The sequence below is a fragment of the Fistularia commersonii genome, chromosome 9, assembly GCF_037954325.1.
Source record: "Fistularia commersonii isolate RoL2024-O1a breed Wild chromosome 9, RoL_Fcom_v1.0, whole genome shotgun sequence".
NCBI lineage: Eukaryota > Metazoa > Chordata > Actinopteri > Syngnathiformes > Fistulariidae > Fistularia > Fistularia commersonii.
In genome coordinates, this window is record NC_141292.1 from 10,850,729 (window position 1) to 10,869,584 (window position 18,856).

Below are 18,856 nucleotides of genomic sequence, written 5' to 3' on the forward strand. Positions count from 1 at the left end.
ATGTCTCTTCAGAGAAGTGCAGCTACACAAAAAGCTTTTATTTGAAATTCTGAACCAACGTGTTATGGATTGTTCAAATTAAATGAAAACGTCAGTGATAAAACAGGTGTTTGCCTCCGTTTATTATACTTAATCATTGATTACCCCTTTTTGGTCCAATGAATTAAATGCATATTTGACCCCTTTATCAAACAATTTCTGACATGATCTTAAAACTCCTCCATTGGGTGAGATTCAAAAATAAAGAATGTGCTATTTCCCTTACTCGCCAGTGTGCAGATATATACCTGTGTGTGTTACTTTAAATACAAAAGATAGACATGGTTAGATAGACAGGTTTAAAAATGGTAAAATCAAATTTTTCCTTTATACATCAGTGAGTGTGCTGCAACTCTTCACGCTCCTTTTCAAAGAGACTCTTGCCCCCAACGACCTCAGTGTGTGCATGTGTGTGTGTGTGTGTGTGTGTGTGTGTGTACATATCGGGAGGGAGAGCATTTTGTCATTTATGAGAACATTCATACATGTAAGTCCTGAGCATATCTAAAACCATTTGATACCAAATCTACTAAATGACAGTGCTGTGTGTGTGTGTATGTGTGTGTGTGTGTTGGTGGTATCACTGAGGGAAGAGACCACAATCAATCAGCATTCATTCAATTTGAGCGACTTATCCTTTATGCCAAGCTCTAAAAGAAAAATAACAATCTGAAATGCGGTCACATTGATCACAAGCTCAAGATTTTCCGTGAAACTGAGATATGTTATTTTTTTTTATCTTCACGCGGCCGTTTTGACAATGCGCTTTCCTTCGCCCCCCCACCCCCGCACACACACACACACACACACTCCCCCTCCTCCCGTGAGGTCAAACTTGTGAACAGCAAAGCAGATCACTGAGGTGTTTTTTTTTTCGAGAGGCCACTTAAAAAGAAACAGATCTGAGGCATCTTGGTGTAGGGGAGGGGAGGGGAAGGGGCTTCCAACTGTATCCCCAGATACTCCCCTCCTCACACATCTCCCCACTGTACTGAGCTATTCAACATCAATCCCCCTCCCCAGCCGCGGACACCCTGAGAGCTGGGCTCTTTAAAGGCCTGCCTGAAGTCTTCTATCACTCTTGCCGTCTGTCTTTTGCATGACAATCGTCCTCCCAAGTCCATGGCCCAGCCGTGACAATGCCAGCAAGCCCGGCGTTTTCTACCTTTTCAAGCTATTGAGCGTCTCCCGCGTCTCCCTCAGGTTCCCCAAGACCCACAGGGGCCTTTGTATCCGGGAGGACACCTCTGGTGATAGGGGTTCTTTCAAGGCTCAAGGGAAAAAAAAATCCAATGTTCCCATTTCCTGCGGGACCCTTTATTTAGCTGTTTGTCAGTTTTATTTCTCATCGCTATCAAGCCAGAAATTGAATGCGTGGTTAAATCAATTGCACCGATTGAGCAGCCCCGGCCTGTTTGGGACCTCCAGACCAGGGTGAAACTTCAGTCTGGTGTTTGTTTCAGAGAAAGGGAGGGGGCTGGGGGGTGAGGAGGAATCAAAGGGTTGAGACTTATTGTTTCAATCTGAAAAGGAGCTAATGGTCGACCATCGCAACTCGGGATCTGAAATCCACGGGGTGCCCTCCGGGGCCAGGTCGTACAATGGAGCCCCCCCCTCTCCTTTCCCGCAGCGCCTCTTCCTGTTGCAATCTGCGGCCGACGACCCGCGCCGGGGGGAGCGCAACTGTGCAGGAGCCGCGGCCATCCAAGGCCCCCCATCATTGAACGACCGCCGATCAGGGCTGAATAGGAAAAAGTTTACCTGAATGCTGGATGGAGTTTTTTTTTTCTTTCTTTTTAAATAAACCTCCAACCCCCCTCCTCCTCCAAAAAGAAAAGTTTTTTTTTAGTTCAAGTAGCCCCCCAAAATCTTACCCAAAGCCGCCACGCATCCAAACAGGCATCAATGAAGTGATTCAGCGATGGTAATCATGAGAATAATATGATTTCACTTCGAAAAATAAATACAAAAATACTGTGTGGTGTCTTTGTCAACTATTAATCGAGATCAGTAGAAAAGTGATTGGCCATTCGCTCGGTGAGTTACGGTAATCTGAGTACAAACGACATTTATCCAGAATGAATCAATTTGTTCCTGCGGTGTTGATCCGGATTTCGGTCCGACCGGATCAGGATCCAGTGGATCCATAATGGAGCTCTTTTTGTCTGCAGTCAAGGTCGAGACTTGAAATAATCTGATAATAATCCACCCACGGGTAATTCATGTTGCCGCGGAAACCATTTCCACGCAGGCGCGCTGGCTTTTTTTTCCCCCAGGCACTTAAATCTTAAATATCCCAGGTGATCTATTATTGTAAAAATGTAGAAACTTTCTTTCCGACTTTACGCCTCCTATTTTCTTCCACGGTGGGAGGTGGAGGTGGGTGGCGGCATCAAGGTCATTCACAAATTCACCATCAGCTGCGCGTAATTGTGTCCGCCAGCCAATCGGCGCGCAGGTGAAACGACCTCTGACTCCCGCAGGCTTTGATTAGGAAAACGTGCGGCGCCGTGCGGGGAGGCGCATTGGTTGTGAGGTGGCGTGACGGGAGCGGTAAGCGTGGAGCAGAGGCCGCGGACGAATCCGGGGGGTTACGCACGGAGCCTGAACGCATCATATGCAATCCTTTCATTCATTTTGCTCGGACGAGACATCCCGTCACTCCTCTCCAGTGATGTCAACTTAACCAGCAGCATTTTCTTTTTAAAAAAAAAAAAAAAAAAACTTTCAAGTTTTATTTATTTATTTAATTTTTTGGGATTTTTTTTTTTTTTTTTTTTTTTTTTTTCTTTTTTGCATTTGCACACGATGTCGGAGAGGCCCCAGAGCCCGGGTCCGGAGTGCCAGAGCCGCCCGTACGACTTCAGTCGGGTCAACCCGTGCGCCGGCGTCCTCGGCCCGGAGATCCTGCAGCTCCCTCACGGCGTCCTCCCGGACCCGAGCCTGCTCTACAACAAGCCCGCCTACGGGAGCATCCCGGCGGCCTGCGCGCAGACTTTCTTCCCCTTCGCTTCGGTCAGCGGCGACTACCGGGGCTCCGACGAGTTCGGGCAGCCCAAGCACTGGTACCCTTTCGCCGCGCCCGAGTACACCGGCCAGGTACCCGGTGTGACCGCGGCCACTCAGCCCGCCAACCTCAGCCCACCCATCGCCGAGACCCGGGAGCAGATCAAGCTGCCCGAGATAAAGACTGAGAAGGACACCGGTGACGAATACTCCACGGAGGTGAAGGTCCAGCAGTACCCCGCGGCGCCGGCCTCCGTGCCCCAGGGGGTCTTCTACTCGGCCTCCTGGAACCCCCCACTATGGCCCGGGATCACCCAGATCACGCCACCCGGTTCCCACGGCCACAACCCCCCGACGTCGGCTGCGTCGTCCCCGTCCATGTCCCCCTCCCCGCCGGGTAGCTCCCTCCCCGGCGGCGCCTTCTTCAACGCCGGCGCGACCCAGGCGACGCCCGGTGCGACACCCACGCAGAACCCGGCCTCCTCCACGCGGAGCAGCGGCTCCTCCAGCGGCGGCTGCAGCGACTCAGAGGAGGTGAGGTGGGGGATCTATGTGGAACCCTGTGCAGAAAACAACTGAAAGGTCAAACATTGAATGCTTCTTTTTAAATGCAAAAAAAAAAAGAATTATGTGTCGCATACCCCATTCCACAGGAAAATCTTTCCACGGAGGAGTTGGAGCAGTTTGCCAAAGAGCTTAAACACAAACGTATAACTTTGGGCTTCACTCAGGCTGATGTCGGCCTTGCCCTGGGAAACCTTTATGGTACGTCTTAGTCTGCTCAAACACCTGTTATCAGGAAATCTAGATTTATTTCTTAATGATCGATTGACACCGCTCGTCTCTGTCGCACAGGTAAGATGTTCAGCCAGACAACCATTTGCCGTTTTGAGGCCCTCCAGTTGAGCTTCAAGAACATGTGCAAGCTGAAGCCCCTTCTGCAGCGCTGGCTGAACGAGGCCGAGACCTCGGACAACCCCCAAGATGTAAGTCTGCTGCATCGAACATCTGCCGAATTCTATCCCCCTTCTGCTTAAACCAAGACAACAGATGAAGCCGGTGTGATTGGCCCGGCCTCTAGGAACTTGCCCGCACCCATCTGAGCGTGTCTCGATAGAGGCCGCCGTCTCCTGTGAACCGCTCAGGATCGGCCACTAGGTGGCCACAGAAAAAAAAAAGGCCTCCGCCGCAACCCCTACCTTTTTGATGTGAACATCAAAAAGTCAACCGGAAGTCTCATTATGGCAAGATCCCTTCTTTGTTTTTTCTGCTCCCCCAGATGTACAAGATCGAAAGGGTGTTTGTTGACACGAGGAAGAGGAAGAGGAGGACCAGCCTGGACGGAGCGGTGCGTTCCGCTCTGGAGTCCTACTTTGTGAAATGTCCGAAGCCAAACACCCAGGAGATCACGCACATCTCCGACGACCTGGGCCTGGAGAGAGATGTGAGTACGAGTCGGTTTCAAGGTGCTCTTAAACCTACCGTTCGTCGATCGCGACGCTAAACCGTCTCGCCGTTCCAGGTGGTGCGGGTTTGGTTCTGCAACCGTAGGCAGAAGGGAAAGCGCCTGGCGCTGCCGCTGGATGAGGAGTGCGACGGCCAGTACTACGACCAGAGTCCGTCCCCACTCAACATGACCACCTCGCCGGTCCCCGGCCAGGGCTACCCCGCATCCGGCTACCCGGGAGCCCCGCCTCCGACGCTCTACATGCCCCCTCTGCACCGGCCTGACATCCTTAAGCAAGCCCTACACTCTGGACTGGTTAATCACCTGACTGGATAGGTAGGCCCGGCTAACCCCGACCAGAACACAGATCCGCAGTTCACATGGAAGGATGGCGGGATAAGGAGCGAGTCCTCTTTTGGTGACGATATAGCGGATCCTAAAGGTTGACCCGCAGCTCCACAAAAACAACCACTTTGACTTCAGAGCTGGGAGGGGAAACTTGAGCTGATGTGGAACTACTGTTTTTACCCCCCCCCCCCCATTTAAAAAAAAAAAAATCTTGGTTATCTGTAGTAAGTTATTCAATAGGCTTCAGTCAATGCTGCTTAAAAAAATAATGATGCCAAAGATCGGTTTGAGGTGATGACTGCTTGCTGGGTAATGAAATGAGTTGCCAGGGTTTTAGAGGCGTCGTCTCATCTTGTGATCGATTCAGATGTTCAATTCGAGGTGTGAACTCACTTCCACGTCATCAAACTGAACGTGTTAACTGCCATTTCTCACCTAGAATTTTTTTTTTTGTTCGAGCAAAGTGCCTTTCATAATATTGAATATAATAGACTTTTTTTTTTTTTTGCCTCTAGGAATGTTTGTCGACCAAATCCAAACTACATGCAATCACCACCAACATTGATTCTTTTCTCTTTTTAAAATCGTCGCTAGGAGTGCTGCGTCCAAATTAATTGCTGGGAAATGTGGAAGTGTTCCGTTCACAGGTGTTGTTGCTGCTAAGTGTCTTGTTTACCTTTTGTATTGCACATTGTCCTTGACGTCCCAGGTCTGACCTTTCGAGAAGACTTTATTAGCTGCATTGTACTCGCAACACCTCACTTTTAAAAGAAAAAAAAATTGTCAATGGATTTTACTGTACAACTATCGAATAATGGACTTTGGAAGATTCGATTGAGTTACATCGGTCTTGTATTTTGAGAGTTTCGATGAAATTTACACACGAAGCCAGTGCATCCTCGGCTCTGGGTAGAAAGGTTTGTTGATTCCTGGACGTGTCAGCTGTGGCAAACAGGGTCACATATTTCTCCAACTCTGCAAGGGAACTGATCTATCTTTAAAACCCCACATGGAGGTGGCGTTTCACACCTCAGTTTGGAGCTCGACCTGCTCTGCTTGTACTTTATAAGGTACTACGGGGTCTAAGTGAGAAGTCAGACTAGGAACGAAACTCATTTCTGCTAAAGGATGGACATGGACCTTATTCTTAACCGTTGGGGCTCTCAAATTTTTTTTTTTTTTGCGGTTTTGAAGTTTCAACTCAAAGGGCTTGGTAGGAATTCTCATCTATAAGAGTGAACTCCAGGCTTTTATTTTACAAATTTCACCGGATCTTCTCTGAACAGGGGTGTGCATGGACTGACGGATTGTTTTATCATGATTTTTTTTTTACTTATGAATTGCAAATTGTTTTTTCTTTCTTGATGCCAAAGTGTACAACTCCATATTGATCTTGAGGGTATTAGTATGAGCCATTCTGAGTAAAACACTTCATTTGTCATTGTTCCATTTCCCTTTCTTACCCGGCTGCCACAGTATTGCTAATATGTTCTCCCAAATTCAGTCAGGCCATTGACTTTTCACCAATGTGATTGACCACTCCAATAGAAGCTTTATTTTAGGACATATATTACCTGTTCTAGGAAAGTGCTGAATTATATGTCTATCTGTGGCGTCAGATGCACAGAAACTGGACTCAAGGGACGTTAAAAAAAGATTGTTTAGCAGATTTTATTCAGAGTCCACTGAAGAGTGCAGGATCCAGCTGTGAACCAGAGGACAACCCACAAACCTGGCTCCCAACTAAGTGCTAGCAGTGCACGTGTCGATCAAATCACCGGATCTTGATTTTTAGCCCTTACCAAGTTGCTGGAGCTCCAACAGCCTTCTAATACTATTGATGCCGAAAAAGTAAAATCATTTGCATCGTTTCAACTATGTCTACGTGCAGGGTATTTGTCAGCTTTTGTGCTCAGTTAGTTGAATGTTCTATCACGGTCCCATTAGAGAGGGACAAACAAAGTGACCGGCTGTTTGAATGTAACTTAATGTAACGTATTACTACACTGTTGAAGTTTACAAGGGGTTTCTCCATCATAGGCAAAAACAGACACAAGTTTGTCACAGAGGAGTCCCTTGCAACATGTGTTTAAAACCGCTGCTTAACTTCAAATCACCTGCCACCCACTCAAGCAAAAATTTTAGTGGGGGCATGAGCTTTGGAACTGTAGGAGCCCGTGAAGTAAAAGTCCAGTTGCCAGGACTAATTATTTCAACGAATCATTTTAGATGGTACCTCCTCTCCCTGTAGATCTGATTGCCATAATTCGTCGAATAAACACTAATTTAAGTTAAAGGGAATGAATGGAGATAAGCACTGCTAATCACTTGAGACACCAGTTAATATGTTGAGACAAAACCCTTGTTTATATAGTGAGGGACCCAATGGCAGTTTAACCAAAAGTAAAGACCCCCCTTTCCTGTAGTAACCATTTTGGCATTGAGATATAACATTGGACCTCTTGAATTAAATGGTGTTAGACATTAAAAGCAAAAGTACCTCTTGGACTCATGGGAAGCTAGACTCTAGTGGGAACACATTCATTTGGTGAAAATAGTTACGGTTTATAATAAAACAAAAGTTGAACGGGATCACCGGCCAGACTTTCTATTTTTGGGTTGACCTTCCTCCTAAATCATCATAGTAGACCCAGGCATTTAGATCAGTGTAAACTTGGTACTGAGGTAGGTTGTTGTACTCTGCGCAGATCTTACACAGTCTCTCCCTCCAGCCGGTATGCAGCTTGACATCCCATTTGTTTCTCCACTTAAAGTATTCGTTGTATCGGTTCTCGTCGCCTGCGAGCTCCAGGAGATAAGCCCCCAGGTCTTCGGGCGATGAGAAATTGTCAACGTGAATGAAAGAATCGGGCGGCGCCACGGCTTGGTAGTCCTGCAGCGGCGGTCCCAGGACGACAGGCACCGCCCTCGCTTCATAGGCATTCCTCCATAACTTCTCCGTGATGTAATCTTTGGCGATGGAGTTCTCGAACGCCAAATAGAAGTAGCAGCGGGAGATGGTCCGTAAGAGGGCAGTGGAGGGGAGGGGCTTGTATGCCCAGCGTCCGTAAACCTGTACTGGAACTAGAGCTCTGAGCTGATTGTACACTTTGCTTCTCCTGTGGCTGCTCCTGTAGTTGCTGACCACCCAACAGACCAGAGCGCTTTTATTCAGCGGGATGTGCTTCTCAAGACCTCCTTTGACCTCCTTTGGTAGCATCTCCCCATAGGGTGTAGTGATATCAGCATCTCTCCGGTAACTTATAGTCAGGTTGAAGATATTTCCATAATTGGTCAGGTTTCCGTTGAAACGCGGGGCTTCCAGGGACATCCAAGCCCACCTCTGGCCCTTCGGTCGGGGAAGCTCAAGAGGCAACACTAATCCCTGTATCATCTCTCTGTTGTGGAACACCACCACGTCAGCAGCCATGTACAGGTACCGGCGGTCCACTAGACGGCACCTGGGGATGTGGTAAAGGTCCCAGCAAACATCGCCTTCCAGGTGTTGTCTTGAACCGAAGGGCCAGTTCCAGAGCAAAACGGTGATGTTTTTGTGTTTCAAGCTGTGGGAGATATTGGCCTTCAACCCAATCAGCCATCCTTTGAGGACACACAGGGATAGAACACAGAGGAAGAGGAAGAGGAGGTGCTTCTTCGTCGAGACTAGTAAATTCTTTTTAACGTATTTATAACCCTGCCGGAACAAGCAAAATGAAAAATTGATTTAGAACCCTTTAATCAATTGATGACCGGTCCGGGGTGAACTCTACTTCTTGCCTGATGAAATCTTGGATAGGCTCCAGCACCACTACTACTGCAGGATAAACGGTATGGATAATAAATGAGTGAATATTTTGGAGCCAGCGCGGTTATTGTTTACAAAGTAGAATCACAAGAAAATATTTTTGTCAGCCTATCTTGGGCTTAGTATTTGGGGTAGCTGACCCAATAAGCCAATCAAAAGGTACTTCTTTCTTGTTTTATACATGTTTAAAGGACCTTTGGGAGCACTGTCCACTCACTGGGTAGTGAAGAGGCTTTCACTAGGACTCGCCCTCAAGTTTTTTTTTTGTTCAAAACGTGACCCAGGAGTCAAAGAGAAACAGTCCTTTTTTCTGTTTTACCACTTCTCAGAAAGAACTTGCGAAAGCTTCCTTTTTCTACATGCACAAACCATAAAGGAAATTGAAAGCCTTGCACAGTTCAGTGTGACTTAAACACAAAGCTTAACAATCTTGTAACTGACTTTCCTTCTTGAAGTAAAATGTACTTCTTAGAAAAGAAATTCATGCAGAGCTAGTTTCTTGGGATACAATTAAAAAGCAAGTTACAGAAGATGGAAGGTCTCAAAAGCATTTTGAGATGAAAAATCTTGTACTTGATTTGCATTTAAATTAAAAGTACATGATTTTCATTTGATCATATAAACAGATCCTTTATAAATATTTTGATTGATTACTTTTTCCCATCATGTATTTGGCCACCCAGGTTAAAATAAATCTTCACTGAAGAAAATATGAAAAAGAAATCCCTGAAATGTGCAGAAAGCAGATTTGGCTCGTAGGTGGCATCATCAGGCGCAGGCCTAGCAGACGTTTCAGAAGGTCAAATTTTGGTTAAAAAAGAGGAACTAAGAAAGAGTCACAGGATGTGAGAACTGTGAGCCACAGGACACACAGAAGCTCTGCCAAAGAACGGCTTGGTTAAAGAAACTATTTTGTTTGATTTGTGATGGAAGAGGGGGTGATTAAATCTTAAAAAAGGATTCCCTTTACCTGTCTCTTGATTACATTTAATTTTATTTCATTTTAATAGTGCACATTTTCATGGCAATGTGAAATTTAATTGTAGTCACATTGTCTAACATTAGAGAAGCCCCAGCAGCAGCAGCAGCAGATTTGCAAAGACCTCATCTTGCTGCTATCATAATATTGCAGTTCATTTTTTTTGACTGTTAAAATGATCTTTTTTTAATATTCTGTCTTGCATTTGACACAAGGAGCAGCACCCATCCCGGTAAAGTTGTGAAATGTCACACACAAGTCCGCATATCATGGAGGAAACGCCACATATGAGCATTTGTCAGACTTATTCAGCTCTTAGCTCTTACTCAGACTTGACTCTTCCTAAATTGAAAACAACATAAGAATATCAGTCGCTTAGCCCATCTATAATAATCACATTTAAGTTGCTCATTCCTTTAAAACAAATTTTCCACATGAAGAATTCACCAGCAGTGTTAAAGTGACTGAAACTGAAATACCTTTTTCAATTCTGAACAGGATGTGGTGAAAGTATTTACAATGGCATCGGCATATCTTTCTCTCCTCCTTTCTCCCTCAGTTATCACTGCAGATATCACAAAAGCCCAGAGGTCACGGAGTACATAACCTTATTTTATCTACATACCCAGAGCTACATAACTGCTTTACCATAAGGCTGATAATATGCTATTTTTTTCCAAAACTGTTCCAGTTTTCTCCACTGACCTGATGACAGCGCGAGACCATTACATGGTGTCCCCCGGTTACAGCTGATACCATCCTTGGTCGGAGGTTTGCATGAGATGATGATGAGCATTAAAGCTGTACAAACCAAACCTGGCACATTTCAGGGAAGGGGTGTGTCTCTGTCTGAAAGAGGTGGGCATAAAGTAAAGTCATATATGCTACACGATCTGTCACCCACTGGACCCGCCTGAGTCACTGCCACCTTTCTTGAAAATGCTCTGTAAACCTATTGCATGAAATTGGAATTTGAATAGGTGTTTTCCGTATGTATTTACTGAAGAGAGCAGAGGAGGACGACTTCGGTGTTCCTATGCTTCCTGCTTTGACGGATTGCTGTTGCGATTGGTTGATTTCTTTTTTAAAAAGTTGAATTGTTCATCTTTATTTTCTCCGTCTACCTAGTTTTGTTTAAATTGTGGTCCTCTGCTGAAGGGAAGCGTGGTTCAATTCCAGCGGGGGGTCGTTCTGTGCGGAGCTTGCACGTTCTCCCCTCTGTTTTTTTCCTGGGTTTCCTCAGGCATCTCTGGTTTCCTCCCACATTCCAAAAAAGCCTGCTGAAGCTTCAATGGAGACCCAAAATTGTGACGTGAATGTGAGGATGATGGTTGTAAGTCTCTGTATCAGATTGAATTGATTGACCTCAGATGCTCTGAACAGAAAGAAACAAGAGTGATAACTCGAAGAGATTTGCAGGAATGAATAAACAGGATAGGTTGGGAAGAGAAAAGGAGCAGGAGTTAAGAATGAGTCCGGAGCGAGAAACCAAAAGGTTGATGGTCATCGTTATTAGTGGTCGTGGAGGTCTGGAGTGAGTTCGATGAAGTGATGCAGAATATCCCTCTGTCATGTTGGTGCAGGAAATAGAGGTGATGCAGAAATAATGGGCAAGTTTGGCATCCAGGATAGGCGCACAGAGGGACACATGGTGGTCGACTTTGCAAAAAGTATGGAAATGGCTGCTCAGGTTTACTTTCCTCTAGAAGAGGGAGGAGCGGAGGCAGGAGCACGCGAGTAGACTACATCTTTTGTGAACGATGTAGGACGATTTGTAGGAGATTGGCGACTGGGTGTAGTCCGATGGCATAGGATGGCGGTTTGTAGGATGACTCATGAAGAGGAAGATGAAGAGGACAAATGCAGATGAGAGGGCAAAGTGGTGGAAGCTGAGAGAGGTGGAGTAGAATGGGTTTTCAGGGAGGAGTTGAAACAAGCCCCGGGCGGGAATGAGGAGCATCCAGATGACTGGACAACTGTTGCTAATGTGATGAAGGAGACAGGAAGGAGAGACCTGGTGTGTCATCTGGAAAGAAAGTAAACAAGGAAACGCGGTGGTGGAATGAGGAAGTGCGGGAGTGTTGAAGTCAAGACCCAGACCATTCACACACGTAGACGTGTTATTAGTTTTAATCATTTTCTTGACACGATGCAGTCTTTCATAAAGACAAAATGAATTGTATTATGACGGCACCAGAAATAAGCTTTAAAAAAATTCTAAACCCGATGAGCCCAGACCAACTATCAGGTTTAATTTATGTAATTAAAATAAATCAAATTAAAAAAGCGGAGGCAGAAAATACTCTGAATTGCAAAGTGGGTGACATGGAAAACAAGAGAAGGGCGCTCAACACCATGCCAGTTGTTTTCTTTACGTATTGTATGATTCTTAATCGGTTTATTATGAATAGATAATAAATAGATAAAAATCTATAAACCATTTTATGTTTCATTGTCGTCAAATTGTCAGTTAAAGGCTTTTTTTGTCAACATGAACAAAAAAATTAAATTTAAAATCCTCTCACAGTGTGAGAAATATAGTTGTTGGAGATCAATCAAATATTTTGATTTTGATTCTGATCCAGTCCTTATAAAGATACTCCCAGGAGATTCACTCCAATGAACACAGCAGATCCCACCAAGTGGGTTCTGCAGCACAGAGTCACCTGTAACTGACTCTCACATCTACGATTCTCCTCTCCTTTTTCTGTGATAAGCGACAATGCGGGGTTTCACGTTATATTTATATTCCAGGATGTGTGTATCCACTCTTGGTGTGCAGCTTTGTTTATCTTAGCATCAGTTTGGCTTAAGGTGTCTCTGTGTCCTCCATGAATACCTGTAACGTGAGAGAACTCTCTACCTGACATGAATGCTGATCCGCAACTGACAGTCCGCTCCGGGACATATACACACACACACAAGCACGCACGGAAAAAAGCAGAAAACACACTCTCACATTCAAAGAGGTTTGTTACACAACCAGGAAACAACTGCAACTGATTGATAACGTGGTTATGATAACAGCTGTTCATGTTTGGTTCTGTAGACCTGGATCAGACTCCCGAGCCCATCCGACACCGACGTGGAAAAACGGAATAGCAGAGAAACAGCATCATGATGCCAACAAAGACTTGTGAATAAAGTACATTTTAATGGATAAGTACAATCTGCTATTTTTAAAAAGTGACCGCAGATTCATACGCTTATAATGAAGACTGGCAGAGACAACTGGGCCAACTGGATTGTAGCGGGGTAAAAAAATATAAGAATTCACCTGGTCCTGAATGGATGCTTGTTCAGCCTCTGAATTAGACTTTCATACACCTCCCTTTAATGCACTTTCTTTCATCTCTGCACACAGTTCGCTTGGTTGCTTCAAATCTACCCGTTTCTCTTTCGACCTATGTTTATGCCATCTGACCCCAACCGGCATCTCAGCTCGCAGTGCTGACGCGTCAATGGCATGTAACAACTACAACATTGATCCTAAATAAATGCACAAAGTATGAATTGAAATAATGGTGTGACACTCCCTTAAATCTCGGCTCATGCCTTGATTTACACTTACACATTCTGTATACTTAGTCATGTAGCACGCACGTGGGTCACAAATGCAGGGTATAATTATTTTCCATTACCATTTAATTTATGTTACTGTAGATGTGTAATGATGTAATTCACCCCCCCCCCCCATTGATCCAAGTTGACTTGCTAAGAATACGCTGGGATGTTTTATCCATGGGTCATCTTGTGCTTTTTTATACAGCAATGATATACAGCAATAATCAACAAATTATAAAAGCAGTGATAAACAGAGACAGGTACAGTTAAAGAGAAACAGATTTCAGCGTGCAGCGAGACTATGTGGCCGAGAGGTGAGATCCAGATCTGCTGGTTTGACTGGTAAAGCAGGGACAGGCGTGAGGGATGCCTCTGGGAGCTCAGTAGGTGTGGTAGGAAAATCAGAACTACAACAGAGACGGAGGAGAGTCAAAGTGAAATTCTGGAAATAAACAGCAAAACACAGGTTGTGTGGATATAAAGAAGAATTCTGCCTCGGTGAGTGTTCAACAACTAATTTCGGTAGCTTGCGACGGAAAATGTCTTAGTCAAAAGACGTGCCGATGAAATATTTCAGTTTGGATATCTGTTGTGTCTTTGCAGGGAAAAGCGACAAAAACAAAACATTTGGTGAATCTGGTCCAGAAAGATGGATGTCACGAGACAGAAAGACAGAGATCGGGAAAAAAACAGCAAAGATGCCCCAAAGATCGAACTCTTTGTCAAGGTGAGGCCATTAATAGTAGTTCTATTGCACTTTTAACAGTATTGTGAGAAAATGCAGCGAAAATCCATCTAATCTATTAGATTATCAAATAGATAAAAGTACTGTTTTGACATGGAATCATCTCTGATGATCTAGTCATCAACGGCTAATTCACATTAAATCGGTTCAGGGAGATTTAATTTCTGAGTTATTTTAAATAATGTCTCCTTGGGTGTATCGAAGATCTCTGTGTAAGCAGGTAAAGCACTTTCAGATACAATTCGAAGTTGGACTGTGGTTAATCAAGAAGAATACCCCTTTGTTTATACTGATAATACACCCGTATCTGTCTGTACAGTAAACCATGTATGGCTGACTGGGATTAAATATGTGATTGATGTGGGTGTGAACGTTAAACCCCAGTTTGAAAATTCTTCCCTGTTGGGTTCACAATGTCAGAGTGGAGCAGGCTCTTCGAGAATATCACTTCCAGTATTATACCTTCTGGCCAATACATTTAAAAACTTGGCAAAGTCATCAAAAGCCTGCCTTTTGTAAAAAAAAAAGAAAATCAGGTTTATCTTTAGATTACGGAGACAGTGTAAAAGATATAGAGAAAGCAGGTGTGGGATCTCCGTGGGTACCTCAAGTGGACATGGTTTGGATCCAAAATTTTTTTACCAGTTGCTGCACGTTTTTGTCTTTGGAATCGAACATTCCTGGTTCGATTCCCGGCTCCTGAGTGTGTCGAAGTGTTGAGGAAGACACTGAACCCCTAACTGCTCCCCTGGCGCTGGTGGACGGCAACCTACTGCCCATGGTTCATCCATGATTGATTCATTGCAGAGAATGAATCTCCCAATGGGGATTAATGAAGGATAATGATTGAATGAATTAAATGAATACCCGCCTTTGGACATTTCAATCTGATAGATTTCGATCAGTTGATTGAGCAAAAAGAATGCCATATTTCTCTGGTATGACAGGGATTGCTGGGAAGTTGAAACATTAAAATTACTTTTCCTTATCTGCAATGTTTACCTTACAACAGGCCCGCACTTGATTTTAAAGCGTGTTATCTAATCCGTCCAGATTGAGTTCCTGACCCCTATCAACATGATGAAGGGAGCGAGCAGCGATCGCGTCCTGTTTTCTGTGATCCTTTCAGCTGGACAAGAATAACAATAAAACGAGCTTCTCCTAACTGTGCGTTCTTTACGGGCGACAAACCTACAGGCTCCTGCAGTTTCGCCAAGCACATTTTTGCGCGAGCTCAAGTGAAACTACACACGTGAAAGAGTTGTGGAGATGTTAGATTTGGGATTGATTCTGTGATCCAAGCTTCCTTGGGGGCATTGCAAGTCTGCCTCCATACATTACTGTCAAAGAATACTGGGTTCTTGTCACAGAATCCAGAATGTCCAGAATCTGTCCTCATTATACCATTAAAACGCCAATCTATAGTTTACAGTATCTATGTAGTTGCAGATAACTATCAAAATACCTGGTCGTGTGCAGGCAGGTGAACACTGGCAAGTCACAGTTTAGGAATGAACTTGGTTTCAGACTCACATGTTGGGATTATGAGGTTATCCGTTGCCGTATTTTACCGTCTGTTGACATCGGTCATAAATGTGTTACTCTAGATTTGGATCTGGACAACCTGCCCCGCACCTGGAACCATGTTTTTTCACTTGCTCGTATGGGGAACCTGCTAAACTCTCCCTGCATCTTATTCCTGGAGTCTTTAAACACATCTATTTTCGATAGCGGGTTGAAGCAAATCCCTTTTTTCAAAAAGATCTGGAAAATGGCCTTGAAAATTGCTTGCTTTGTCAAAAGCATAGAGCAAGTTACTGCAGTAAATTACTATTGAAAAAAAGGAATGCTTAAAAATCAAAAGTATATGTTATCTGATCATAACAGATCTAATAGAATAACCACCTTATAATGTGTTAACATCACTTTTGATTATCTTAACATTGTTGAGTTATAAATATAAAAGGTGGCATGTAAGCAGTGACTATTTGTGTGTTAGGCCAGTATGGATGCTGAAAGCGTGGGAAACTGTCCTTTCTGTCAAAGACTCTTCATGATCCTCTGGTTAAAGGGCGCTAACTTCACACTCACCACAGTGGACATGAGGAGGTAAGTTTTTGCTGATTGTTGATTATATTAATGATCATCATCAAACTATATTTTAACACTGCTCTAGAGAGTACCTAGAAAATTTTGTAGTGATCCTTCGTGAGCTGAAAACTACTGTATATTTATACTGTTTGGCTTTCAGTTATCCTGCATCACTTCGCTGAAACACAAACTTCCCTCTCAAAACTGGGATGGATATTGCTGAATCTAAAACAAACAAAATTACATGGTGAAAACACAAGGTTTATTTGTTTCTGAATTTTGCATGAAATTGTTTATGCTTTTGGTGTAATACTTTCTGGACATATTTACACATATTTGCACATATTTGACATTTGACATTTTGTGTCAAAAAGTTGCTGGACCCACCAGGCCGCTTTTACAGAATTCTTACAGCATGGACCAAGTGCAGTGGTTGGGTAACTTAAAGTTCCTGGCTAAAGTCCTGAGCTCCTCCAAGCCCATAGATGTTTTGTTGAGCAAGACACCAAACCCCCAAACTGCTCATGGTTCTGCCATAATGGATTAAATGCAGAGGACATGTTTCGCTAATGTTGTGTTGTATGTATTACTGAATGTGACAAAATAAAGGAATATCTTCTTACTATTACTCTCAATGAAACATACTGTACCTGGGGTAATAAAGGTTAAAAAATGTTCAAAAATAAGTAGAAACACCTAGAATTCGAGTGACTGTAATATTATTTTGGACCACTTTGGACCATTTTGGATGGCAGTTTTCATAAAAAAAAAAAAAAAAACAGTTTCTCTGTTATATTGATCCTGCCTTTGTTTGCAGTCACTAGTCATCACAAATTAACTTGAAGTAAACAATGTTTGTCTCTTTTGTTGTGCAACAGAACACCTGATGTGTTGAAGGATTTGGCTCCCGGCTCGCAGCCTCCCTTCCTCCTCTACAACGATGATGTCAAAACAGACACCAACAAGATCGAAGAATTCCTGGAGGACGTGTTAGCGCCACCCGAGTAAGACGATATCAGTCAAAAATCAAATGTGGAGATATTCAAACTCATAGACTGAATTATAAACACACATTTTTTTTTTTTTTTTTTTAAATGGCAGCTATCCAAAACTATACTGCCGGTACAAAGAGTCCAACGGGGCCGGAGAAGACATCTTTCGTAAATTCTCAGCATATATAAAGAATCCCAGCCCTGGATTAAATGACAGTAAGAGTCACAATTGATTTACTGGCGATTTATTCATAGTGACGTGGGACCAGAAGTGACCACCTGACTGTGTTTCAGTGCTGGAGAAGAAGTTCCTTACAACTCTGGTGAAGCTCAACATGTTCCTTGAGTCGCCTCTCCCTCACGAACTGGAAAAGAACCGAAATGCCACAGAGTCAACTCGTCTCTACCTGGATGGGGACAGCTTCACTTTGGCCGACTGCAACTTGCTCCCAAAACTCAACATTGTGAAGGTCAGTTGTGTAAAGCAGTGAACATAATTCATGCAAAGCTCAGCGATGTCTACAACCAACCGGAGGTGGACTGGAAAGTCCTCAGCCGTTGTTTACTTATTTATGTAGTTTTAACCACGCACACTATTTTAAATCCCTTTTTTCTAACAGGTGGTGTGTAAGGAGTACCGGAACTTTGCCATCCCTGCAGAGCTGAAAGGCCTGACACGTTATCTGGATAATGCCTCCAAACAAGATGAGTTTCGCTACACTTGCCCAAATGACTCAGAGATCCTTGCTGCCTACCACTCTGTGGCAAAGTACCTCAATAAATAGGTCAAGGGGGGCGCGCACCTTGGTAACTGACAAAAATGACAACAGCCAGGTTGGCACAGAAAGGCAAAAAATGCTTACTGTTAATGGTTTGTTCATATTCCATTTTTTGTCATTCAAACTGATTAAATGCATGTTCTGCTATTAAAAATATCTCGTGTTGTGTTCTAGAATTTTTTTTGATATAGTGATCAAACTCCTACGCTAAGATGCTTAGTATTTGTTGTCTTTCCAATTATATTCTCTTGTTATGCAGATTACCTCCTCAACTTCAGTAAGAACACAAAAGCAATGTAAATCACACAGAAATATATATATTTTTGTGCTTGTATGTGTGTGCATGAGTGTGAATATGTATGTGTTTTTGTGTGCGTGTGTGTGTGTGTGTGTGTGTGTGTGTGTGTGTGTGTGTTCGATGTACACTGCAATAAGAACCGTGCGGTGTGGTTTGAATCAGAAGACATATTTATCTTATTTTACACATGTGAATGCTGTTTATATAGAATTTGTGGAGATGAGGCACACAGCATCACTGTCCTTCTTGGATCCTTTGCGAGCAAACAAATGGCAGTTATTTGTTGTGGACAAAATGCTTTTCCATCCCATAAAATGTATGCTAAAAAATGGCCGTTTTGAAAGGAAGCGTTGATGTCTGAAATAATTATTGAAAGAAAACCAGAATGTGGAAAAAACATATGCATTTTTTTTCTCTATGTATTTGCTTCCACTCTCTTATACAAATGATGTATACAAATGTTTTATCTACCTTCCCCTGAACAATTGAATAAAGTCTAAAATATGATTGTATCTGTCACTGGAATTTGCTAATGAGAATGAAATATTAAACTGATTAAGTATATTTCAAGTTTCATATAATGTTAAAAATGTTCCAAAAGAAGTTATGACTTTTGCTATTTAAATTAAAGAACAATAACAACATTTTTGTAGAAAGAAAATCTAAAATTATGAATTCAAATGTCCTCGACTCAACACAGCATTTATGTGACATTTGTGTGGTGATAAATTTAGAGTATTTGAAAAATTAGGCAAAAAGTATA

General features: G+C 43.4%; 3 protein-coding genes across 4 annotated transcripts; 2 read left to right on the forward strand and 1 right to left on the reverse strand.

Annotated features, from left to right (window-relative positions):
• The first annotated feature begins 2,847 nt into the window (after window positions 1-2,847).
• pou5f3 (POU domain, class 5, transcription factor 3) lies at window positions 2,848-4,889 on the forward strand. The gene is made up of 5 exons (XM_086153089.1): window positions 2,848-3,579; window positions 3,699-3,810; window positions 3,901-4,031; window positions 4,325-4,489; window positions 4,568-4,889. The coding sequence occupies exons 1-5, from the start codon at window positions 2,848-2,850 to the stop codon at window positions 4,826-4,828; spliced, it is 1,401 nt and encodes a 466-aa protein (XP_086009215.1). The 3' UTR covers window positions 4,829-4,889.
• A 1,530-nt stretch (window positions 4,890-6,419) lies between these two features.
• fut7 (fucosyltransferase 7 (alpha (1,3) fucosyltransferase)) lies at window positions 6,420-10,440 on the reverse strand. The gene is made up of 2 exons (XM_086153088.1): window positions 10,330-10,440; window positions 6,420-8,534 (listed from the first exon to the last, which is right to left on the reverse strand). Exons 1-2 carry the CDS (start codon window positions 10,381-10,383, stop codon window positions 7,449-7,451), a joined length of 1,140 nt encoding a protein of 379 aa, XP_086009214.1. The 5' UTR covers window positions 10,384-10,440; the 3' UTR covers window positions 6,420-7,448.
• A 3,133-nt stretch (window positions 10,441-13,573) lies between these two features.
• On the forward strand, window positions 13,574-18,440 carry clic3 (CLIC family member 3). 2 transcript variants are annotated; one of them, XM_086153090.1, is made up of 7 exons: window positions 13,574-13,686; window positions 13,792-13,915; window positions 15,933-16,042; window positions 16,903-17,028; window positions 17,126-17,232; window positions 17,311-17,486; window positions 17,637-18,440. In XM_086153090.1, the coding sequence occupies exons 2-7, from the start codon at window positions 13,838-13,840 to the stop codon at window positions 17,799-17,801; spliced, it is 762 nt and encodes a 253-aa protein (XP_086009216.1). In that variant the 5' UTR covers window positions 13,574-13,686; window positions 13,792-13,837; the 3' UTR covers window positions 17,802-18,440. The 2 variants fall into 2 exon arrangements, with proteins under 2 accessions (XP_086009216.1, XP_086009217.1); XM_086153091.1 differs by lacking the exon at window positions 13,574-13,686 and having other exon boundaries at window positions 13,809-13,915; window positions 15,980-16,042; window positions 17,637-17,948.
• Window positions 18,441-18,856: the final 416 nt, after the last annotated feature.